The 26,049-nt window shown below is 42.3% G+C and overlaps 1 protein-coding gene across 9 annotated transcripts in view; it reads left to right on the top strand.

The window, feature by feature from the left end:
- Positions 1-25,592, top strand: part of TANK (TRAF family member associated NFKB activator) — a 50,754-nt gene extending 25,162 nt beyond the window's left edge. For 4 of the 9 annotated variants that reach the window (XM_072121890.1, XM_072121889.1, XM_072121891.1 and 1 more), the window contains exons 3-11: positions 1,822-1,920; positions 2,005-2,154; positions 3,227-3,332; positions 3,699-3,826; positions 7,381-7,551; positions 8,225-8,289; positions 16,284-16,408; positions 17,641-18,200; positions 24,303-25,587. In XM_072121890.1, coding sequence (XP_071977991.1) covers positions 2,056-2,154; positions 3,227-3,332; positions 3,699-3,826; positions 7,381-7,551; positions 8,225-8,289; positions 16,284-16,408; positions 17,641-18,200; positions 24,303-24,473 — 1,425 coding nt within the window. In that variant the 5' untranslated portion in view covers positions 1,822-1,920; positions 2,005-2,055 and the 3' untranslated portion in view covers positions 24,474-25,587. Of the gene's footprint in view, positions 1-1,821; positions 1,921-2,004; positions 2,155-3,226; positions 3,333-3,698; positions 3,827-7,380; positions 7,552-8,224; positions 8,290-16,283; positions 16,409-17,640; positions 18,201-24,302 lie in introns of all 9 variants that reach the window. The other 5 variants (XM_072121895.1, XM_072121892.1, XM_072121896.1 and 2 more) reach the window with 2 other exon arrangements.
- Positions 25,593-26,049: the final 457 nt, after the last annotated feature.

The raw sequence follows: 26,049 nt of genomic DNA, 5'->3' as shown, positions 1-26,049 counted from the left end.
ATGCACCTATGGAGATTATAGACACCGTGATGGATGCGCGATGACTACATTGAACGTTCCCAGGTGCTATCCTCTGACGTATACTCTTTACCTGCACATAGCGGTAGATATACTGTAGTCTATGCAGGTTTACCTCATGTTTTGTGTAATGTGTGGGGGGGTGGGAGGCGGGATATGAGGTAATTTACTAATATACATCAAGTAATAGTTCTGCTTCGCTTTCCTGATATGTAAAGTGAAGCCTCCTGTCTTTTACCTCATCAGCCGGACATTCCTGTCCATAAAATGGCCGCAGATGGAGGGTCATGTGATCTCAAACCGGCGATTGTTCATGGACAGATAGAGATCACGTGACCCTCAATTTGCCGCCATTTTATGGTAAAATTTATGAGGTAAAAGACAGGAGGATTCACATGAAGAAAGCAAAGCAGAACTGTTACTAGATGTATATTGGGATATATCCTGCCCCCCATATTTACACACACACCACAAAACACAGGAAGTAAAGTGGCCAACCCTTTAAGGTTTTCTTTGTTTACATGTATTTCAGTTTTATTGGTAACTTTTCTCCTATTTTGTAATCTGCATTTCTATTGTGTAACCAGACATTCTCTCCCCGTTGTGTCATGTTGTTGTGTAAAGAAGGTCAAATCTCTTAAAACTTTGACTAAAATCCAAGACTTTAAAATTTTTCATTCTCATCGATCATTTGCAGCTTTTAATCTTGAAGTTTTATTGTTAAAATTGTCTGGTTCATTACTGATTTCCTGTGGAATTCTACTGTATAGAAATTCTGTGGTTTTCCTTATCCCATCCTGGAAAACTTATTTGCATTTTTTCCCAGAATCCCCTAGTGGAGCGTCAATGGCCATAAGTCTCCACACTTAATTGTCAGTCTCTATGAGGAGAACTCTTACTTCCCGACGTTGTATAGAATAGAGATAAACTGAGTTTCCACATCTAAGCCTAAAAGCCTAAAACACTCACCCCCTTCTTCCCTTCTGTGTAGGGTTACTATTTAAGTGAAATTAAAGGGGATCACCACTTATAGCAAACTTGAACAGGGTAATAATAATACCCTAATAGGGTCACCCATATTATATTTACGTTGTTAAAGTTTAACGTTTTTAAACAGGAGCTGCGTGACATGTGTCAGGTGGACCCTGGGTAGCAGGACTCTGGACTTCTTGTGATGTCCTCTGTCCTGCTGGCTTCCGGCAGATGTAGGGGGCTGTGCAGTCATTACTGCGGATGACAATGGCACTCCTCTCCAAACAGTGGTATGGGAGTAGTTATCAGGGGTAGTAATGACATACAGAAATTATTACACGGCCTCCTCCATACACCTCCACAGACAACATGGCCTCCTCCATCCCCCACCAACCTTTTTAGAAATACATTATCATGGGACCCCCTCTAAACAGGAAAAATACAGCCATTCTAGCTGCTGCACTGGTGAAAAGCTAACAGCATGGCATAGCAATCACACACATGAAAAGATGGCATCACTTATATTACAATGCATGATACAAAACCATAGGAGAGGTCATCAATATCAAAATTGTCACTGTCCAACACCCAGCACACCCACAAATCACTGAACCAATCACTGCAGATCATGAATGGGAACTGATCTGCAGTAACCTGGTCTGGCCACTACCCAGACAATGGAGCCGTCTGCTTCCTGTTCTGTTCTTTGTCGGCTTCTGAGCTCAGCTAATCTTTTTAGGACCTTTTTAGGAATATATTACCAGTATTTTAAGCCTGTAGTACCCCTTTAATACCAGCAACTTCACAAATAATTGTTTCTCATTCCTACAGATGTACGAAACCATCACTCCATGACATCATTTGAGGATGACTTAAGATAATCAGATTCTCAGTAGACTCAAAGAAACCCTTCACTTCAGATACTTTTTGGTGACTTGCGCTGATGTTTTCATGATGCAATAAAGTCCTAGAAAACTTCCCTGACTCATCCCAATTATTTACTCATCTTTGTAGGTTGCAGTTAATATCCACACCCTTTTTAGTGATGATACAGACCTGGGAAATATGGATAAGAACACAGGAGAGCAACTTAATAAAGCCTACGAAGCATATCGCCAGGCATGTATGGATAGAGACCGAGCCCGGAAGGAAATGCAGCAAAAGGTGAGCGCCCACGGACGTGGTGAGGACAACTTAATAACATGGGGATGGGGGACTTACAAGTTTCTTACAGAAGTTAGGCTTCCCATTGGATTACTTAACAGGATTACTTTAAGTAAGAAAATTATTATTTATTGCCTAGCCTGATGGATAGGCCAATAATAGAAGATCAATGGGGTCCAACACCTAGCCTCTTCATCAATCAACTGTTTGACCCCACGGGTTGTCCCACTATTAGAGAAATTTAGCAGGCAGGCTGCTGAGGGCTTTGAAAAACAATAAAGCTTTACTTACCTCGTTCTGCACTCCCAATGTCCCACACCATGGTCTGCCGACCCCTTCCTATGTCCCAGCCCCTTATCTAGCACTCACAAAAGACGGGTGCGGATGTGAGGCTGCCAGAAGTTGTGGAAGTGGAGCTGCAGAGCTCAGATGGACCACTGTGCGGGACACCGGGAGCGCTGGAGGAGGTAAGTAAAGGTTTATTTTTTTTAAAAGCCCTGCCCAACCCACCTGCTAAATTTTTCTAATAGTCGGACAACCCCTTTAAGCATACAAAACCTATATCTATAGCAATGACTTTTGGATCCTGTGTTATCTGTATCGCACTATCCTCCCTGTAATGATAAGGAGATAATGGACTGCAAAGAAGTGATCTTTACAGAACAGCAATTGTCTGTGAATTGTCTGTGAAACTTAGCGGGAAGTTTTGATTTAATTAATTACAGTGATATGAAAAATTAAAAAAGGAACTTCAATAATTTGAGGATCATCATGATTTCTTGTGCCAATAATCTGGCCACTCCAATGGAAGAAGTCTGAGATTCTCTTTCAGATATCTGTTGAGGATCTGCCGAATTGTCGCTGGATGCCTATGGCGAATCATTTTCATCTTGAAATAGGCTGACAACTAATTACAATTTACATTTGCGCTGCTATTATAAAGCCAAGGCAGATAACACAGGATCAAACCACTGACAATAGGTCACCGCTCAGCTCTGCCCCTCCTTGTATAGGGACTACTACACAGAGCACTCTAGTAACAGGTCACCACTGTCTCCCCCTTCTTCCTTAGAGCGCTGTTTATGAGCAGCAGTTACATGATAAGCAGAAACAGATAGAGGAACTGAAAAATATCAATCTGGTCCTGACAACGAGGCTTTCAGCGTGCACCAGAGCAGGTAACATCTATCAAAGCTTTATTACATATCAGATCTGTTACAATGGACTCCCATTCTTATGATTCTTGGGTCCCCAACAATCAGCCAGTATCTGATGGGTAGGCAAAGACTTGATATGAATGGACAACCCCTTTAAAGGGCTTGCATGGGATTAGAGAAACATGGCTGCCTTATTACAGATCCAGTACTACTCCTATATATGGGTTGGGTCTGGTATTGAAGCTCTATTGAAGTAAATGGTACTGAGCCTCAACAACGTTAAGATATCTGGTGACAAAACGTTCTGAGGGCAGCCATGTTTTTCTAATTTTACACAACCCCTTTAAGAGAGCCCCAAAACTAACATCATTTTGTCCCTGATCTTAGGAGGGTTTGGTGTTCCACCTCCTTCCCCCAAACAGGAGAATTCGGATGGATGGAAAAATGATTCTGCTTCTCTTGAGAGTCTGCAAGAACAGCTCAAGGTCAATCTGCAGCGGGAAAAGCTTTGCAAGGTAACAGTATAATGTATTATATGATCCTGTTCACACTGTGCTGCAAGCTTGGGCCACAAGCTATAAGACCAGAGACTGCGGCTTAAAATACAAAGTAGGGCACATTTAGGGCTGTGCGACAGTTTTTGGTCGGACTTTACACTTTCTTTTAGCGACAAACTGCTTGTACAAGTATTTAAGAAGTGTCCGAGACACAATTCTGTAGTTCCGGTGCTCAGTCACACCATGTGCAAAATTTAACATACTGGGGCTCATTTACTAAGGGTCCGAACGCCGCACGTCGGGTTTCCCAAATATTCCCGATTTGCGCCGAATTGCTCCGGCATTTTGGCGCACGCGATCAGATTGTGTCGCATCGGCGTCGGCTTTCATACGACAGAAATGAGGGGGCGTGGCCGTTGGACAACCCGACAGATTCAGAAAAACCGCGGAATTTAAAAAAGAATTTGTGTCACAAGATATGCACTTACATGCAGCGGGACGAAGAAGGTGAACTCCGGCGGACCTCGGCGCGGCAGCGACACCTGCAGGATAACGGGCGCACGACCTTAGTGAATCCCAGCAGACCCGAATCAGCAGCGGACAACGCGCCATGGGATCGCGACAGGACCGGGTAAGTAAATGTGCCCCATTAAGTCGCATAGAAATGTGTCACACACCCCATGTTATAGGTGTACCAAAAAAAAGATGGTGCACCCTGTCGGGGCAGTGCAGGGAGCGCCGGATTCATAAACAACGGGTGTAACAATTCATGAATCTGGCACCCCCTGCACACTACACAGGTAAATGCCGAGAGAACAGATAGAACCGGGTCCTCTGGTTTCCTCTCACAATCCTTCAACCAAGGAGTATTAAAGGAACAATACATCCTCTGACCACAAAATTTCACATGTAGGGGCCCCTTTTGGAAAGGGGGTCCTGGGCAAATGCCCAGTTTACCGCCCCCTAACGCCAGCCCTGCCTAAATACCAAAGCCTCTTCTGGATTTTCTGTAAAATATTGTTTGCAGGGAGGTTAGGCTCATGGATTTGACCCAGATTTACCTTATTTACATACTGCACATAACTTTTGCAACATTTCAGTTCTGTGAAAACATCCACTTAGAATGATCCTGGTTCAAACCAGTTTGGGAAAGTTACTACAGGTAAGTTACAAGTTTTTGTTTTGTTTTATTTTGTTCCTTTTGTTACACCGCAGCAGTGACGCTGAGGGCTGAGCCCTGAGCTGAAGCTTTTACTTTCTGTCCGACTGAAATTCCTGTAAGCAACAGGTTCTTGAATTTCTGGCTTTACTATTATGTTTCCTTAATGCTAAAGGGGTATGAGGTGACGCTCACATCTGCAACAAAATACCTAAATCCCACACTGCAGAAAAGAGCAGCACAGAGTAAATAGTTTATCTCATATTTATTTAGCATAACATTATCATATCTATGTATCTGGTGTATCCGGTGACCTTGTTGTAATGGGTCCCTATGCTACTAGATGCGGCATCACACGGCATCCCCCGACGCTGCAGCAGAGTACCAGCAGGGACCAAGACCCAGTTGCCCCCCAGCACCCATACTGGCAGGAATAGCCCCCATGGCTCCGGGCCCCGGGTCTCCACCAGCACTGCACCACAGAAGCAACAGACACCATGCAATACCGCACCATTGGGGAGATTCATTATAAGTCTCTTAGAGCTGTTCAACCAATCAGAGCCCAGCTTTCATTTTCCCACAGCTGTTTATAAAATTAAAGCTGAGCTCTGATTGGTTTCCATGGGCAACTAGAAGGTTTACCTCAGAAACTTGATGATAAATGTCCCCGGCATATTTCTATCTATCTCATATCTATCTATAATATTGCATATCTTTCTCATATCTAGTTATCTACTCTTCCTAATTAGTTAAAATAGTAGACTGTTCACCACGTTTATTTTTTGCCTGGGAATTTATACGTTTATAAGTAGTTACGGAAAAACCTCTTGGGGGAGGGCATTTAAAACATAGGGAATTTGTCACATAGGGAATTTATCATGCAAGCCATGACTTGGTCATATTCCCTGGTGCGGAAATTGTGACTATTTACCCCTCTATGTAACTTGGGAAGGGGCAGTGCGAGGCCATGGAGTGGTCAGGTGTGGGGTGAAGTCAGGGACAGACTATAGTACATTTCAACAGCAGGCAGGACCACACCCTGCCTAAAATATGATTAGTGTCGGACTGGCCCATTAAAGGGACAAGCTCTAACCTACTTCTGGCTCCCAGAGATGCAGCAGAGAACCCAATTTGGATGCTACTAGGATCTATTTTTTTAGGGGTTCATGGACGATGAGTTCTCAGGGAGCACCAACATCTGATAAATCTACCCCATTGCCGGCTGCTACTTCTAGTTTTTGGCTGATGTGTCCGGTGAGGTCACAGGATCTGCTTTGCCAAATCTGCTTGGTTTATTTTTGCCACCACTGCCTCAACCCCCAGGCAGTCCCTGGGTTACGTACAAGATAGGTTCCATAGGTTTGTTTTCAAGTTGAATTTGTATGTAAGTCGAAGCTGTATATTTTATAATTGTAGTTCCAGACAAAATATTTTTCCCCCCTGGAGTTTCACATTTTTTTGCTGTAATGGGACCGAGGATTATCAATAAAACTTCATTACAGACTCCTTACAGCTGGTTATTGCAGCCAGTGGGGCACATTTACTTACCCGGTCTTGTCGCGATCCCCGATCCGGACTGTCCAACGAGGATGAAGTTCGGCACGATTCACTAAGATCGTGCGCCCGATATCCTGCACGTGTCGCTTCCCCGCTCAGGTCCGACGGAGTTCACCTTCTTCTTCCCGGTGTATGTAAGTGCATTGTCTTGCAACACAATTAGAATTTTCAATCCCATGCTTAGTCCGAATCAGTCGGGTTGTCCAACGACCTGCCCCCCCCCCCACACCCCGATTTGTGTTGCATGAAAGTCGTCGGGATTGCGCCAAAATCCGATGGTGTGCGCCAAAAACTCCAGTTAAATGCGGTGCAAATCGGAAATAGTTGGTAAACCCAATGGAAATGCGGCTTCACCAGAGGTCACAGGGGGGGAAGGGTCCATCTGTAACTAGGGGTCGTCTGTATGTCGGGTGTCCTTAAGTAGGGCACCGCCTGTACTAACCAACAATTCCATCCTGGCTTCACTTTTGCATTCACTGTTATGTTTGGGGGCAGATGTATCTTAATTTTCCTTTTATTTTTCCTTTCATTTTTACACAAATTTGCACAAATTTCAGAAATTGTGCAACAATTTGTACAAATAATAGCACAATATAAGGAAATTTCTAGAGAAAATCAGCCCAAGGATAATTCATAGAGCAGAATTGCTAAAAAAAGATAAAAAAAAGAAGCAGGTGCACATTGCCAGATACATCTGCCCCTTGATCGGATGCTGATGAATATACAGTATATACAGTGAAACCGGCTCATAGTAATAAAAAAAATCCACATTTCACATCAGGCACCAGCAACAGTCCGAGAATATACATCACGTCTCATGATGTTCTCTTATTAAATACCACATCTTCCATTCCAGGATCAGCTGGATATAGAAAAACTCCATGTCTTGAAATTGGAAGGAGAACGTGACAAGTTGGAGTCTGTCCTCGCCAGTAAGAACGAAGAAATCCAATATCTAAAGAAGTCATTGAAAGAAGCCAGAGAGATAAAGGAACGGCCAGACCAAAGAGCAATCCTCAGCACAGAAGTAAGTTTAGGGAGGGTTGTAGGTGAAGAACATAGTCACTGTATATAGGGGACGTCTACCTACCTGTCCTCCGGTATATAACATGCCTGTGGTCCAGCTGCTCCTATATTCTGCGTGTACATTAAGCAGCCACTAGGAGATGATCTAACACTGCAGATTTGTTATTACGTTGCCCTCTATTGCTATCAATTTACACAAATTCCTCACTTATCCGTAGATTCTTATATTATAGGGATCTATGAATAACAATGTATCCCCATAATAATAATTTCTTTATTTATATAGTGCACACAGATTATGCAGCGCTGCACAGAGCTTGTCACATCAGTCCCTGTCCCCAATGGGGCTCACAATCAACCTACTAGTATGTTTTGGAGTGTGGGAGGAAACCAGGGGACCCGGAGGAAACCCACCCAAACACGGAGAGAACATACAAACTCTTTGCAGATGTTGACCATTATATGTACATAAGACCCTTTCCCACACTGAAGTCGCTCACCAGTGGGAACAAAACTTTACCGAATCATAAAAGTTGTGATGTACACTACATCATTATATCAGCGCCACGGTCCACAGAGAATCTATAGATCTCTACCTCTAGCCCACAATGTCTGGAAAATGAATCATTTTCCCACTTGTAATTGTAAATTTCTATATGTTTTTTTTTTATGAGATGAGAAATCCGAACATTATTCCAGATCCTTCTGCAGCCGCTGCAGGCCTCAGCGACAACTCAAGGTTCAGTATTAATATTCTTTATTGTTAGAAACTTATAGGGACACAGTTATCAAAGCTTGTATGTCTGACAATGGGCGTAAAAGCAGTGATTAAGCCGCAATTCCCGGTATATAGACTGGAAGTGTGACTTCTCAGCCTCTAAGCCCATTGATAGGGGAGGGGGAGGTGCTGGGCCATGCATTGGGATGGTGTAGGGTGCTCCTGCGCTGCGCCTGCGCACTGTCTATAGCCGGCGCCCGTTCACCCACAAGCTGGGGCTCAATTCTACACCAGGTCAAATATGTATAAAATAGCAAAAAGAAAAAGTCTGCTCACCTTGATTACTTTGTAGGTCTTGATTATTTTCATGTGTTGGTGCACGAAGGCGGGAGGGGCGAGATCCACCGCATCAGACAGCATATATATGAAAGTAAGTATCCCCCAGCACTCAGAAATTTGGGATTAAAATTTCATCCTTTATTCCATCATGTTAAAAACGGCATGAATCCCAAAATACTCATGTTGACCTACGCATTTCGAGCTCTATACATGTGGCTCTATTTATGACCGTGACTAAGAGCTGCAAGTATAGAGCTTGAAAGGTGTAGGTCAACCCGAGTATGTCACATTCATGCCGTTTTTAAAAAGATGGAATAAAGAATTTAATCCCAAACTTCTGAGCGCTGGAGGATCAAGCCTGGCATAGAAGTGATTACTGATGCCCGCTAGTATTTATCAGGAGGCCGGAGCCATCGAATAGATCCGGCGAATGCTAGGGGCCGGGGGCACCATCCAAGGTTGGTGCACCTAGTAACAGCCTTTAATTGTGGCACATAATGTGCATCCAACAGAAATTACCCAGAAAATAATTTGTTATCTCTGTAACTGTTTCAGTGATCATTTATGTCCGTTTCTGTGGTTCTTGTCCACTTCAAGTCTATGGTGCAATATATCTATCTAAATCCAAAGAAGAGGCAGCACTCCGTACTATGTGGAACAGGGTGAGTCTTTTATTCCAAGTGCAACGTTTCATGCTTGAAAAAGGTGTGTTCTCATGCCGAAACATTGCACTTGGAATAAAAGACTCACCGGGGGTCATTTATTAAGGGCCCGATTCGCGTTTTCCCGACGTGTTACCCGAATATTTCCGTTTTGCGCCGCTTGTACTTAAATTGCCCCGGGATTTTGGCGCACGCGATCGGATTGTGGCGCATCGGCGCTGGCATGCGCGCGACGGAAATCGGGGGGCGTGGCCGAACGAAAACCCGACGTATTCGGAAAAACCGCCGCATTTAAAAACCGAAAATGTGTCGCATAAGGACCGCTTACCTTCACCTGGTCCAGCTCGGTGCATTCCGGCGCGATGAGTTTACTTTCAGCGCAGCAGCGCCACCTGGTGGACGGCGGAAGAACTACCTTATTAAATCCCGGCCGGACCCGAATCCAGAGCGGAGAAGCCGCCGCTGGAACGCGAATGGACCGGGTAAGTAAATTTGCCCCACCCTGTTCCACATACAACGATATATTTTTGGACCCTCGCCAAGGGATCTACGGCTATTGCACCCATATTGACCTGTGCTGCTTTGGACTTTACTGTTTTTATCTATCTTTCTATCTATCTATCTATCTCATATCTATCTATCCAATAAAGAGGCAGCACTCTCAAATTTATTAAAAGATTTATCTAACTATCTGGCAAGTATCTGTATATATATGCCCCCTGCCCCCTCTCCGCCCGGCTCTGGATTAAACCATTTCTCACCTGATTTTATCTATCTTTCTATTTCTGCATCCCATATTTAACAATCTCTATTTATCCACCTCATATCTATCTATCATCTGTTCTAGACTGTATATTTATCTATCATCTATTCTATACTGTATATTTATCTATCATCTATTCTATAGTGTATATGTATCTATCATCTATTCTATACTGTATATTTATCTATCATCTATTCTATAGTGTATATGTATCTATCATCTGTCTACATATCTGTTTATCACCTTATCAATTATTCAGAGGCATGTTCTGTGCATGCAGTTAAACCATTACATAAGTTCTGCTCTACTGAACATGAACCTGCACCATTGCACCATTCAGACATTTACACACACACATATATATATACTGTATATACTGCAAGATATATGTGTGTCTGTATATATACATATATATGATGCACAGCACAATCTGTAGATCGGTCAGGCTATAGATTACTCAGATTTCTTCTGAAATGGCTAGAACTGCTTCACTGTTTCTATCTAGTATTCAGAATATTCCCAATAAGATGAATAATTACTAATTTCTTTCCTGATTATTTACATACCAGCTGTTATCAAACCCGGCAATTACATAGAAACTATGAGATATTCCAGCATCTTTCTGCCTGACTGAATAAGAAGCTTTATGAGCCTATGATATGGGGGGGTGACCAAAAACCTATAATAGCTGAGAGCTTCTCTGTATGACCCCATGGTACACAAGCGGCTGGGTATAACCAAGTGATCATATTAAAGGAAATTTAGCATCAAAATCAGGATAAACCAGTGACACTTACACTAGATCCAGGCACAGTGACTGGTAATCTTCTTATATTTATTATCCATGGCCTCCTTCCTTCTAAAATCAACTCCCCCACCCCCGTTGTTCCCACTTTTTTTTCTTAAAAGTGTCAAAAAATGGTCAAAAAGTTGCAACTTCCCTGGTGTGTGCCCGGAATTGCATCTTTTTCCTGCCTTGTACGTCATCAAAACAACCAACGCGCCAGACATGATCCATCCGGCCCAAAGTCTATTAAAAAGTTGTAGAATTTTCCAATGAACCTCAATTAAAATGAATTTACTCAAATCCAGAAAACCTGTCAACTACAATAAAAATCCAAAAAATGTGTTTAAAAAAATTCAGCATTTTTTTTTTACCCTCTTCGTTGAATATTCATATGTTTTGTAAATCCTGTATCAATTTTTTTGAAAGGAAAAGCTTTAATGAACTGCAGCGGCAGAACATCCGCCATCATTAACATTCCAAGTTTTTTTCTCCTTTCCAGTTGGGTTCTTTGTAGTTCCGTTGCATATGTTCACACACATCAGTGTTTTGCAGCTTCCGCTGTCTTTTCTTAGCATAATGTATCTTCATATTCTATAATTAGCCTCCTCCAGTAATGAGTCTTGCCACTAACCAGCCACTGGTAACACTAATTAGTCTGCGCCGCGCTTTGTTACCGTCCATTAATACTTTACTAGTTTTTTAATAGTTTTCATTAGCATCCCCTAGTATTACTTGTTAAGTGCAGTCCTTTGCTTTTGTAAGCTTTTATTAACACTTTACTCCATTTTCTAACAGTTCGCAGCATCTGCTGGGTGTATTTGCAAGCATTTATTAGTAATCATGTCATGTGTAATTAGTCTCCATTAATGTGTGCACTATATTCTCATGCTCATATTTAGCCACATGAAATAGAGATCATTAGCGCCATCTTTTCCACCAGTAAGGTTGGCTCCTCTATTTATGGGTACCTTTCTTCAAGTTAAAGTTTATGTTTGTTTTAGAGATGTTGAAGCTCTGTTTTTACAGCGACAAAGCTCTAAATTCGGCGCAAAGTTAAAGAGATTTTCTAGGGTGAAAATATTGATAACATATCCATAGAACAGGCCATCAAACTGCAACCCCACAGATCAGCCGATGAGCTTCCTTTAGCCCAGAAAACTCCTTTAAGTGATGATAATTCTGCTGACATGTAATTTTTACTAATATCAGTCTCACTGCTCTTACAGTAAAGAATCCCTGCCTATAGTGAAATCATAACCGCATCTCCTCTAGTAGAGGATGCTTCCTGTCTATGGTGATGGTAGAACTTCCTCTCCTCTAGGTGAAGAGGATGCCCCCTGTCTATGGTGATGGTAGAACCTCCTCTCCTCTAGGTGTAGAGGATGCCCCCTGTCTATGGTGGTGGAAGAACCTCCTCTCCTCTAGGTGTAGAGGATGCCCCCTGTCTATGGTGATGGTAGAACCTCCTCTCCTCTAGGTGTAGAAGATGCCCCCTGTCTATGGTGATGGTAGAACCTCCTCTCCTCTAGGTGTAGAGGATGCCCCCTGTCTATGGTGATGGTAGAACCTCCTCTCCTCTAGGTGTAGAGGATGCCCTCTGTCTATGGTGATGGTAGAACCGTCTCTCCTCTAGGTGTAGAGTATACGCCCTGTCTATAGTTATGGTAGAACTGCCTCTCATCTAGGTGTAGAGGATGTCCCCTGTCTATGGTGATGGTAGAACCTCCTCTCCTCTAGGTGTAGAGGATGCCCCCTGTCTATAGTTATGGTAGAACTGCCTCTCATCTAGGTGTAGAGGATGTCCCCTGTCTATGGTGATGGTAGAACCTCCTCTCCTCTAGGTGTAGAGGATGCCCCCTGTCTATAGTTATGGTAGAACTGCCTCTCATCTAGATGTAGAGGATGCCCCCTGTCTATGGTGATGGTAGAACCTCCTCTCCTCTAGGTGTAGAGGATGCCCCCTGTCTATGGTGGTGGAAGAACCTCCTCTCCTCTAGGTGTAGAGGATGCCCCCTGTCTATGGTGATGGTAGAACCTCCTCTCCTCTAGGTGAAGAAGATGCCCCCTGTCTATGGTGATGGTAGAACCGTCTCTCCTCTAGGTGTAGAGTATACGCCCTGTCTATAGTTATGGTAGAACTGCCTCTCATCTAGGTGTAGAGGATGTCCCCTGTCTATGGTGATGGTAGAACCTCCTCTCCTCTAGGTGTAGAGGATGCCCCCTGTCTATAGTTATGGTAGAACTGCCTCTCATCTAGATGTAGAGGATGCCCCCTGTCTACAGTGAGGGTAGAACCTCCTCTCCTCTAGGTGTAGAGTATACCCCCTGTCTATAGTTAGGGTAGAACTGCCTCTCATCTAGGTGTAGAGGATGCCCCCTGTCTATGGTGATGGTAGAGCTGCCTCTCCTCTAGGTGTAGAGGATGCCCCCTGTCTATGATGATGGTAGAACCGCCTCTCCTCTAGGTGTAGAGGATGCCCCCTGTCTATGGTGATGGTAGAACTGCCTCTCCTCTAGGTGTAGAGGATGCCCCCTGTCTATGGTGATGGTAGAACTACTTCTCCTCTAGGTGTAGAGGATGTTCCCTGTCTATGGTGATGGTAGAACCTCCTCTCCTCTAGGTGTAGAGGATGTCCCCTGTCTATGGTGATGGTAGAACCGTCTCTCCTCTAGGTGTAGAGGATGCCCCTGTCTATGGTGATGGTAGAACCTCCTCTCCTCTAGGTGTATAGGATGCCCCCTGTCTATGGTGATGGTAGAACCGCCTCTCCTCTAGGTGTAGAGGATGCCCCCTGTCTATGGTGATGGTAGAACCTCCTCTCCTCTAGGCGCAGAGGATGCCCCCTGTCTATGGTGATGGTAGAACTGCCTCTCCTCTAGGTGTAGAGGATGCCCCCTGTCTATGGTGACGGTAGAACCTCCTCTCCTCTAGGTGTATAGGATGCCCCCTGTCTATGGTGATGGTAGAACCTCCTCTCCTCTAGGTGCAGAGGATGCCCCCTGTCTATGGTGATGGTAGAACTGCCTCTCCTCTAGGTATAGAGGATGTTCCCTGTCTATGGTGATGGTAGAACCACCTCTCCTCTAGGTGTAGAGGATGCCCCCTGTCTATGGTGATGGTAGAACCACCTCTCCTCTAGGTGTAGAGGATGCCCCCTGTCTATGGTGATAGTAGAACCACCTCTCCTCTAGGTGTAGAGGATGCTCCCGGTCTATGGTGATGCTAGAACCTCCTCCTTTCCTCTAGGTGTAGAGGATCTCCCCTGTCTGTAGTGATGGTAGAACCTCCTCTCCTCTAGATGTAGTGGATGCCCCCTGTCTAAGGTGGTGGTAGATTTTTGGACGAAATTAGAATAGATTTTCATGCAAAAGATAAAACATCTGTTGACCAATATTATACAATCTAGACTTATTCTAGAGAAAAAGTTTTAAAACAATTATAAAAACATTATCTATGGCCCGTACAACTCTTCCAGCTTCGCGCTTCACTCTAGAGGTCCAGCAAAGCTTCTTGGAGAGTCACCGGGGTTATCCAGAGTATTCACCACTACTAGAATTATAGTTCAGGATGTAACTTAGGATCTTCAAAATGAGCAAATAAATCTATTTGGAAATGTATCCAATTTGTATATTGATGGTTTCTGTAGAAAAACTGCAAATAAAAATTTTAAACGGGTACTTCCATCCGAAATATTTATCACATATCTATAATATTGCCCTTTAATGAAAATCCCATCCAATCCGCAGGGGTTGTGAGGCAGGGGTCAGGGTGACCATCGTTCTTGACATGTGGGATCCGCATCACCTGTAAAAATGCTAGACTGGAATACTCCTTTAAAGGGAACCTGTCATCAGAAATGGGCCTATTAAACCACTACTAGTATGTTGTCAAGCGGCTTAACACCTTCCAGATGATTTTTCTTTCATAGCCAAGCATGGTGAGGTCATCCAGAAAATCAACTTTAAATTGAGATGTAAACTGGTTGTATGAAGTCAAGGAGGCGGAGAGTTTAACATTAAAGTTAAAGGGAACCTGTCATTAGCAATTGGCCTAATAAACCAATACCAGAATATTGTCAAGCAGCGCAACACCATCTAGTTTTTGTTTCTTTCATAGTCCAGTGTCGGGGCATCATCCGGAAAATCAACATTGAAGTGAGATGTAAATTGATTATATAAAGTCAAGGAGGCGGATAGTTTAACACTGATGTCAAGGTAGGAGCGCTGTGATGACATCATGCACAGGACTTCAGGAGATCTGGATAGTGATGTCAATGGATGCAGGACCATCAATTACACGTGATGGGGACTTTCTATAGAAGAGTGAGCTTGACTTCAGTGTTAAACGCTCCTCTTCCTTGACTTTATACAACCAATTTACATCTCACATCAAAGTAGATTTTCTGGATGATGTCACCACAATGGACCATGAAAGAAACATGATCTGCAAGGGGTTCAGCTGCTTGACAACATATTTGTAGTGGTTTATTTGGTCAATTTCTGCTGACAGGTTCCCTTTAAAGGGCTATTCTCATGAAGACAAGTTTCTTAAATATACTCAGGATAACAAAATAACATATTCTATAATTCACTGTTATTAACAAAAATGCAGCATTTCACAGATATAATTTTAACCTGTCTCTATCACTCCTGCTGTACACAATTTCAATCTCCCCTAGACACAACCCTCTAACTTCTCACTTATGGTCGGACCACCATCTTGGATTTCTGTGTGAGATCGTGGTGCTGAGATTACTGTCTGTCTCTGCTCTGTGCCTGTAGTCACGCCCCCTGCACGGAGCTCAGAGACTCTCACTGATCACTTCCTGTCAGCACATGGTGAGCAGAGAGAGAGGCTGCAACTACAAACTAAAAGGAAATGAGTGATCCAGGGGAAGGGGGAGGCAGGCACATATCTGTGAGATGTAGCAGAGCTCACAGTGTAACAGTGTAAAAGTCTGTCATGCCTCTGTGTAATTTCTTGCATCTGGTTAGTGATGTCTCTGGATGCAGAACCATCAATTACATTGAAAGGGGCTATCTAAGGAAGAGACACTTCAGTGCTAAACTCTCCGCCTCCTTGACTTCATACAACTTGCTTCAAAGCTGATTTTCTGGATGATGCCACCAAAGGGGACCATTATCTGGAAGGTGATTAGCCGCATGAAAACGTACTGATAGTGTTTTATTAGGTCAATATCTGCTGATAGGTTCCCTTTAACATTAGAATGTCATCAAAAACTCTTACTTTTGGTGTTTTATATAAATTTCCAGATTGCTAAATTGTCTTTTGTTACAGTAGTATTTTTCTGGGTGTTTTCTTGGACAGTTTCTTTTTAGCATATAACACACACACAACAGTCACGGGCTATAAGTTAATTCCCCAAAGAGATTTGCAAGTCACAGATCTGTGTCTTTCCATCGCTGCCTCTGAACGCTTCTCAATGAAATGTTCTCCACGCAGGCTAGGTGTTGAACGGATTTTCTCCGATCTAAAGGAAGAATTCAGTCGGATTTGCAAGTTAACAAGAGAACAAAGCAGCCAGCTGAATACATTTCTCGTGAAGAGGGAAATTGCATCTGGTAATGGTATGATGTGTTTTACATTTTCCTATGAATGCAGTGTATTATCCTGGCTCTGGTGATACTATTATACCCACTTCAAGGGGTCCGCTCCAGAGATTTATGATTTGTATTGTGTATGAAGATTGCGATTATGTATGAAGAGCTTGGATGTTTGCAAATGTATTTGTTGAGAATAATATACAGTAGATATATTCCATTTAAAAGGAAATCAACCACTTAAAAAACATTTTTTAAAAACCCTATAAATCTCTGCTCCACTTGATGTTGATCCCGGCGGTGTCCATCGTTAGTCTTGACATACCAGGATGACCTAGAAAGGAAACTTATAATTAGCAGCCCGAAGCGAGGGGACAAGTTGTCCGGCGCTCCGGGCTGCAAATTATGCATGGCCCCTGCACCTCCCTCTCCTATGCTGGGAGAGGAAGTGAATTCACATCAACACGCTCTCCCATGCTGCCAGCATCGAAGAAGGAGGCATGATCATCAAGGGACACTTACTCATAGATACAGATAAATGGACCCAAACTTTAGCTTCGCTGTCCTCCATTCGACAGCTCTGCCTGGACATGTTGCTTCATTCAGCAGCTCTGCCTGGACATATTGCTCCATTCGGCAGCTCTGCCTGGACATGTTGCTCCATTCAGCAGCTCTGCCAGGACATGTTGCTTGATGGGTTGCAGAGCAGCCAATCATGGAAGCATTATGCCACTAGCAACCAGAAATGGCTATAATTGGCCAGATAGACACCTTGTGGACACTCGCATCCGGGTGAGGCAGAGCTGGTGAACTGAGGAAACCTAACCTAAAGTTTGGGTTTACTTATCTTTTCTTTTAAATGTGCTAATTTTCTTATATTTGTTATCCATGACCTCCTTCCTTCTAAAATCAACTTTTAAAATTATGCTAATAAGCCTGAAGGGTTCTGGGGGACATTACCAGAGCACCTCCATGCTGTAGCTTTACAGGCTGTTACACTGCCTCCCCCTCTGTTCAATCAGCACATAGCCCCCCCCCTCTACCTGATCTAATTATATATATTGTTATAATTCAAAATGGCCGACTATAGTTTCAACTTCCTGTCTTCCCTTACAAGCGGAAGAACTGCTCTGAAGCACAAACTAGGCTTCTTACTAGTGAAATATTATAGGAACTCTCTTGTAAAACTAAATATCTGTTTTGAGATGCACTAACTATTCACCCCTGATCGTGTTTACTTTGCTTGCAATATATTTTAGATACTCGGCTGCAGTTTTCCATGCCGGTTCAGTGCACGGATGAAGAGAATGAAGAAGCCCAGATACTGCAGAAACCAAAGGATAAAGCGGTCAGATCACAATTTTCACCTATCACTCCCCGAGGTGTGGGTCCGGACGATGACCTGAGCGTCTCCGTGGAGTCCCTGTCCAACCTGAGTGTTAAGTTCCCTCCGAGTTCTGATGAGTGTGAGTTTTTGGAGAGCGCTCCTGGAAAGCCTCCGCTTCTTCCTTCAGCCCTAGAGCAGGAAGCGATTCCCAACAAACAATTCACGGAAGCTATTCTGAAGAATCTCAGCGCAGCTCGGGCCAGTCCGCCATATTCTCCCCGATCACCTAGGACTGCCTGCCACTTAGACCAGCATGTGGAACTGGGACCTAACTATAGAGGGACCATGGTGCCATCGGATGAGGACAGCGGACTCTTTTTGGCAGCCGGTAGCCCGGTTGGTCATTGCATAAACACTTTTCATATCCCAGATACTTCAGATGTGGATTTACCTGCACAAATCACAGAGAGGACCGTGAGAGGACCTCAGCAGGTAACTCATAATTAATCTTCAGTTATTATTTTTTTCGATAATTATTGGATTTTTTTTATCATTGATTGTCTGTTTATGTGGAAACCTACAGATCTTTCTCATATGGTTTTGTTTCTTGTCCTCAACCTCTACGGGGTCCTTGCACAATGCATCATACGTTGCTTTTAATTGATGACGTAGAGTGGGACTATCCTTGGTTGACCTTGATGGACATTTCATATGTACAATTTATAATGTAACTATGCATCATTTTCTATGTTTACTTCTATGTGACTTGTTAAAGGCCTCATGCACCACGTGAGCATCCCCCATGCTTTTCCCGGTCTGCAGAAACGGATCCATATGTCAGCAGTGTGTTATTTGTGTCCGAGAAATAGGTCAGAAACAACAGTTCATGTGTCATCCGTTTGTCAGCTGTTTTTCATGATACGTATCTCGGACAATCGGGTCACGCAAGGATTCTTGGAGAACCCCGCCATGTATATACCCAGTGGAGGCCGGGGATGGATGCCATGCACTTGCGTACACTGATCACCTACTGTGCTCTCCAGCAGGAAGGAGAATGGAAAAACTCTGCTGCCTGCTGAATTTTTCCATTCAACGTTTCCTCCTCGTATCTTAAGTCCAGTATAATTATACGTCTGGCAAATTCCCGACATGTCCTTCTAACTCTATAGTGAGACACATCCACCTCCTCCAAGAGTGATGCTGCTGCCAATGTTTAGGGTGTTTCCCCCCAGTGATGTAATTGGGGCACATTAACTTACCCGGACCAGACGCGATCCCGCGGCGCGCTGTTCGGCGCTGATTCGGGTCTGCCGGGATTCACTAAGATCCTGCGCCCGATATCCAGCAGGTGTCACTGATGCATCGAGGTCCGCCGGAGTTCGTCTTCTTCGCCCCGGACACAATTTTTTTTAAAAATACCGCTGTTTTTCCGAATCCGTAGGGTTATCCGACAGCCACGCCCCCTGATTTCTGTCGCGTGAAAGCCGGCGCCAATGCGACACAATCCGATCGCGTGCGCCAAAATGCCGGGGGAATTCGGCACAAATCGGAAATATTCAGGAAATCCGACGAAAGTGCGGCGTTCGGACCCTTAGTAAATGAGCCCCATTATCTCTATATGGACAGAGAAATTACAGGATACCTCCCTAAGAGGCCGGGGATGGATGCAATACTTTGAATCCATCCCCCATGGACTATTATGACCTCCGCTGAGCGCATACGTCTCTCAACAGGAGGGAGCAGGATAGGAAGTCATTGCTTACTGCATCATTCTTCACTGTGTTTTCCACAGTATATGACGTATACTGGTCAGACGGTATATGTCTTTGTCTCTATATAAGTTTAGCCTATATGCTGGGAGCTTTCTTGTTGTAAACGATGAGCTTATACATAAAACATATTAGAGGGGGGTGAGAGATATAGGAAAGTGGGCGAGGTAAAATATAACTTTTATTATATCATTATTAAAATGAGTTTAGTCATTAACCATAGCACAGTATATCAGTGCACCTTTGCACAGACACCTCTGATAACTGTTACAGCTGCTTATTGTAGCCTAAGGCTAAAGTATTGTAAATTACCAACATCCAGAAGTCCGTTTGTAACTAGGGGTCGTCTGTAAGTCGGGTGTTCTTAAGTAGGGGACCGCCTGTACAGGCAAACTCATACACGCCTTATCTACCATCACAAGAAGTTCTTCAATTCTTCTTTTCCAGTTTTTGAGCTTTGACCTGCAGTATATTGTTTCACCACAAGGTGGCAGTCTGCATTGTGTTTTTACCCCCTATACCAGAACAGAAGAAACAGCTGGTATGTGATTACAAGTTGATAGGAAAAAAGCAGCTTTTTTAAAAAAAAAAAAAAGAAAAAAAAAATTGGTGTTGAGCTGTCAAAAGGCACAGGGCAGAAGGTTAGATAATTGACTTTCACACAAGGGTGAAGGGGGGGATCTTGAGATGACTTTGGTTTGTGAGATTTAGAATCATTTATGAAAGGAGAATCTGCTTTTTCCTCTTTTTTTTTTTTCTTGTTTTCCTATAACTTTTCTTTCATTTGCCGCATCCAAGTCAGAAGAGAAGCGAAATAAATATTTGTCTGTAACCTCCGATTAAATGAAGAATATGCCGCGTGCCAAAAATGACGCTTTTACATTGAGAGATAGAAATCTCCGGGAGAACAATATTTCGATAATAATTTTTTTAAAAAATAATCAACATCAATAAAATATATAATAGAAAAATATTTATCGTAAGGAAATATATAATATATAATATTATTATGTTACATAATAATATTATAATATAGAATAAATAAACATGAAAAATGTAAAGAAATAATATGAATAATTACAAAATATATTAAATTATATCATAAGTAAACATAAAGAATACAGAACAATGAATGTATATCTCATATATGGTGTATATACATTAAAAATAAATAATAATACTGGGTATTGTGGGCCGATCCTGGAAAAGGGGCGCGGCTTATACTTATATGTGTTTAGGGTCTAACCAGTGATTATTTATCTGGTTGACTTTATTCTATAGTGTTTCCAAAGGAATATTTTTTTATTCATCATTTTGCTAATTTCTAAAAATAAAACTGTTGTCCACTTTGGAGATATTTCGCAGAGTGGAGTATATTAGAGTTTATGATGGAGTCCAGTGGGCGGTGCTAATCAGATGCATATTGATAGAGTAGGACGGCCAACTGGAGCACAAAGTAAAATATATTAATTGCAGGTTAGGTTTAATATATCTCCCAACATAGGTAAATGCACGCTATAATGTGAGATATTGCACCGCCCACTGCCTATTCCTAAGAATAGAAAGAGTTGGAGCTTAAAGTGAACCTATCACCAGGAATGTCCTTTTTAGCTGGAGACAACTTCTAATAGCCTCTGCTATGCCGATTTTAAAAATACTTTTGTCATCATTCTGAATTATTTCAGTACATTATAAAAGTTTATTTCACATTACCTGGCTCCCTTCCAGCAGCATGTGATGGGGTTCCTGTGTCCTGTGAATCTGTGGTCAGCACTGGGCATACCTCAAAAAGTGCTGGGGCCCAGAGCTGCTGGGGGGGCACCCACATAAGGCTGTACATAAGGAATACATAGGGGATGGGAGGGCTTTATATAAAATAACCAAGAGGGGCTATTTGGTATAAACTAGGGAATATTTTAGGGAATCGGAAACAGTTTTAGATACTGAATTTTTAATACCGCCATGTGAGTTGACTGCAAAGGGGCCCACTGAGGCTCTATCACCAAGGGGCCTAATAAAACCTGGGGCCGGCCCTGTCTATGGTCCATGTTGTCCATGTGTCATCAGTTTCTGGGCCATAAGTCCACAAAAAGTTCAATTTGTCATCTGTATGTTATCCTTTTTTGCAAATCCACAAAAAAATGAAAGCTGGGGAATAATGTCAATAGTTTTCCCCGACCCCTTCCAGGGTCACATGATTGTACGGACCACACGCAAACGACACCCATTCATTTATTTTGAGTTCCATAGATTTCGGTGGGCCTGGAGGAGGAGATGGGACCTGCTCTGAGTTTTCTACCACCTCTGTATGGATCCGTACATGTGAATGGGTCCAGTGAAATCAATGCGTCAGTGTGTCATACGCAAAAAACAAAACAAAATGTAGAGCACATGGACAAAAACAACATCTTAATTCATGGAATTTACTTTGTATTATTTGGCCTTTATTGCACTTTTTTTTTATCCGACTCTTGTCATGGGAAAGCAAAAAAGCATCGCGACAGCCGAAAACACAATTGGGAACACCACACGTTGTCGTCATGGCCGATCATGGAGGTCTATGGAATTCTTCAACACGTAGTCATCACATAACAGTACTGCCAAGTAATTCCCACCCCTCTTCTCAATATGCTGCAATCGATGTCTTGAAACACCCACATTGGACAGCTGTACCCCACTTCTTCCACTCTTGAGGGTGACATATTAGCGTGGACATCTCAAGTTATGCTCAAGAGATTCCATATGGTCCATATGTTTGTGCCCAAACACAAAAGGAGAGCGCTGCTATCCAACATGACTATTTATAAAGCTAAGCAATGAGGATTCTGTGCCGCTCCGCTGATAATGATCAATAACAATTGGAGATATGTCCATGACATATCAAGCTCATAGAAGAACTGTGACCAGAATTTTACCCCTCATACCAGTAGTATCTGGTGGCAAAGGGTTAAAAGTCCTCCCCATATCACCTAATATTATCTGCCCCCGAGGCACTGTACCTTAATTACAGCTGTTTGTACGATATGCAAATAAGTTGAGAAGAGTCAACTTCTGAAGAAAAGAGTCATGTTTTCTCCAGGCTGCCAGTGAACCACACCTCTTTCTTTTGACAGACAGCGTCTCTTCAAATCTTGTGCATGTGACAATCAGACACCTGCTTGCAGCACATCTACTTTCCTTATGTAACCTTTTCACCTTCAGTTATTGGGTTTCAGTGCTGCTTCCATTTGTATTTATTAATATTATGTCTTCAAATCTTGGCCTGAACAGACAGGAAGTCTGTCCACTTCCTTTCCCTACCAGAATGCTGTCTCTCTCAATGTATGGTGTATTTAGCGGTGAACACGGTGAGGGAAACTGCAGAACTTCTCAGTACTTCACGGACCACCTAGTGGGCAGGGCCAATATGTAGTGGGCAGGGCCACAAAGAAGTGGGCAAGGCCAACATGGACAAAACGTTGGGGGAAAGATTTTAATGGTGGGAGCCATTTCTACACTTTTCAACAAAGACACAGTGGGGGGTGAGTAAGGTTCATTGCGCTTGTTCTTGATGACAGGTTCCCTTTAATATGCTGAAGATTACTTTTTAAGTTTCTACTGTAAAATTCCTTTGATCCTTCTCTTCAGTTGGGTCATGTGATCTATAGTGAGCTCTTGAGATTTACATGCCCTTCTGTAGTCTCTAGGGGTCACCACCCAGACATCAGGCATTCTGAATAGTGCAATTTCTTGGACTACACCATTGACTCCACACAGGGGAACACAAACTCGTATGACGATGGCTGTTGTTCCCTCTCATCACACAGTTATATTGCATTCTTGCCTGTATGGTTATGGCCTCCTAGATTTTCAGAAGGATATAGAAAGATAAGAACACTGTCCTCCCAGCAGGCAGAGATGGTACAGCCTCCCACTTTAGGTGGCCATATGGAGAAAGATAATCACTTTGTCCTCTCAGCAGACAGGGTTCTACAGTCACCAGCTTCCCATAGCTTAGTCTCCCAGCTAAGTACTGCTGTGCTTAGAGATCATGGGATTGATAGCAGACACCTCACAGATAGAAAAAATTAATATCCATCATAGTGTTTAACAAATGCACTGCAAGGAAATTACTTTGTCTTATACTCTGCATTTTTTTTGTTATTATGTAAATTGCAAACAGTAAACAAGATGGAAACTTTTTCTGACGCATTTTTTAATACTGTATTTAAAAATCTTTAGAGTGAAACATAGCATATAGGCCCATCCCCCACAGAGGGAAATATGCTACGATACGACTTTATTGATCCCTAGGGGGGGGAATCCTTTAGTACAAAAGGTCAAGGCTAAACAAAAATTACAATACTTTACAATACATTTGAAAAACAGAAAAAAAAATAGAACAGAAAAAAACAGTATAATAGGAGACATTTCAGGGAGGGACAGAGATATCTAGAGGCGGGGCAGGGGTGGGGGTGGTGAATAACTGTTTTATAAAATTCTAGACGTGTAGAGATATTTATAACATATTTTTCCAATGGAAGATTTTATTTTTTTATTTTAAAAAAAACCTGGATAATAATCACTGGATCGTTTGTTAAAAATAAATTTTAATTTCTATCCACAAATATTCTTTTTTTTTTACAATCCAAATTGTTACAGTAAAAAGTCCTAATACCTAATTTTGGGGGTAAGGTCTTCTGAAGAATGATGGCCGATAAGTCGTTGATCTTGTCAAGTTTTTTTTTTTTTAAACTTTATTAAAAACCCAATATTTTCTGTATTCTCTTCTTTCATATGTTATTCATTTCACATACATTTGGTGATATATTTTTTTGTATTTCAGCCGATCTGGAAGCCGTCCTCGCCTCACGACAATGTTCTATCAAGGAGTGAGAAGTGGGATCAGGACAGTTCTTCTATATGTGAATTTTGCCAGGCTGTTTTCCCGCCGTCGTCTGCATTAGAAGGAGATTTTCTCAGACACCTTAACACTCATTTTAATGGACAGTCTTAAAAAAAAAAATTCCATCCAGAAATATCATTGTGGCCTCATACTTGATGCAATATTCTTAATAATAATTCCTTTATTTATATAGCGCACACAGATTACGCAGCGCTGCACAAAGCATGACAAATCAGTCCCTGTCCCCAATGGGGCTCACAAACTAAACAACCTAACAGTATGTTTTGGAGTGTGGGAGGAAACCGGAGGACCCGGAGGAAACCCACACAAACACAGAGAGAACATACAAACTCTTTGCAGATGTTGACCTGGGTGGGACTAGAACCCAGGACTCCAGTTCTTACCCATCTCTTTTTTTTTACAGCCAATGTTGTTTATTGGCTCCATACAGACTGCAGCTCTACTGGGGATCTATTTATCATAGTATCAAAAATAACGGTTTTCTCCAAACTTTTTATTTGACCGAAAATGCTCTTTTTTTCCTGTTTATGAGATCAAATCAAAGATATCAAGAACTCCTGAAGCGACAAACTTGCAACGTTTGTGTATTGTAGCACTAGACGCTACGTCATGTTCTGAGCGAAAGGTGAATTCCTTGATTATTACGGATATGTGATAGAAAATGTATAAAATGTGTTAATGAAGAGAGAAATAGAAGGCAAAATATCACACAAAAAACGGTATTTTTACCCGATAACAATATATATATTGAAACTCTATGTATTATATTCTACAGACACTGTATAATGTACAACTGTAAGTTCACCTTATGAGGATTCACCTCGGAACCGGAAACTAAAGGTTCCATATTTATATTCTTATAATTATTTTAATGTATATTACGTTAAGCCATGCATTAAACTGGATTAAATCATTTTGGAATTGCCCAAAATCTACCGTGGTGGTTCCTTATTTTACTTCTGTCCATAAGTACAGGAAGTCCCCGGGTTACGTACAAGATAGGGTCCATAGGTTTGTTCTTAAGTGGAATTTCTATGTAAGTCGAAACTGTATATTTTATAATTGTAGCCCCAGACAAAAAATTTTTTTTGCCCCAGTGACAATTGGAGTTTTAAAACTTTTTGCTGTAATTGGACCAAGAATTATCAATAAATCTTCATTACAGACACCTTACAGCTGATCATTGCAGTCTGGGACTATAGTAACATCCAGAGAGCTTCACCAGAGGTCAGAGGGGTCTGTCTGTAACTATGGCTCGTCTGTAAGTCAGGTGTTCTTAAGTAGGGGACTACCTGTATTATAAAAAAAAATATTTAGCAAAGTTATGTTTGATCATTTGTCCAATGCACAGGGATTAAGTACAATAAAAATTTAACAATGTATTTTTTTAGACTAACCTGAATACAGGTGGTCACCCGGGACAGGTTACTTAGGTTTGTTGTTCTTAAGTTGAATTTGTATGTAAGTTGGAACAGATATATTTTGTAATTGTAGCTCCAGCCAAAAATTTTTTTGTCTTTGGTGCTTTCATGGCAACACGGATTATGAATAAAGCTTCATTACAGACACCTTACAGCTGATCATTGCAGTCTGGGACTATAGTAACATCCAGAGACTTCACCAGAGGTCACAGTGGCCAGAGGACTCTGTTTGTAACTAGGGGTCG

This window comes from Engystomops pustulosus, chromosome 8, assembly GCF_040894005.1.
Source record: "Engystomops pustulosus chromosome 8, aEngPut4.maternal, whole genome shotgun sequence".
NCBI lineage: Eukaryota > Metazoa > Chordata > Amphibia > Anura > Leptodactylidae > Engystomops > Engystomops pustulosus.
Note: the sequence above shows the minus strand (reverse complement) of the source record. Positions and strands in the feature narration are given on the sequence as shown.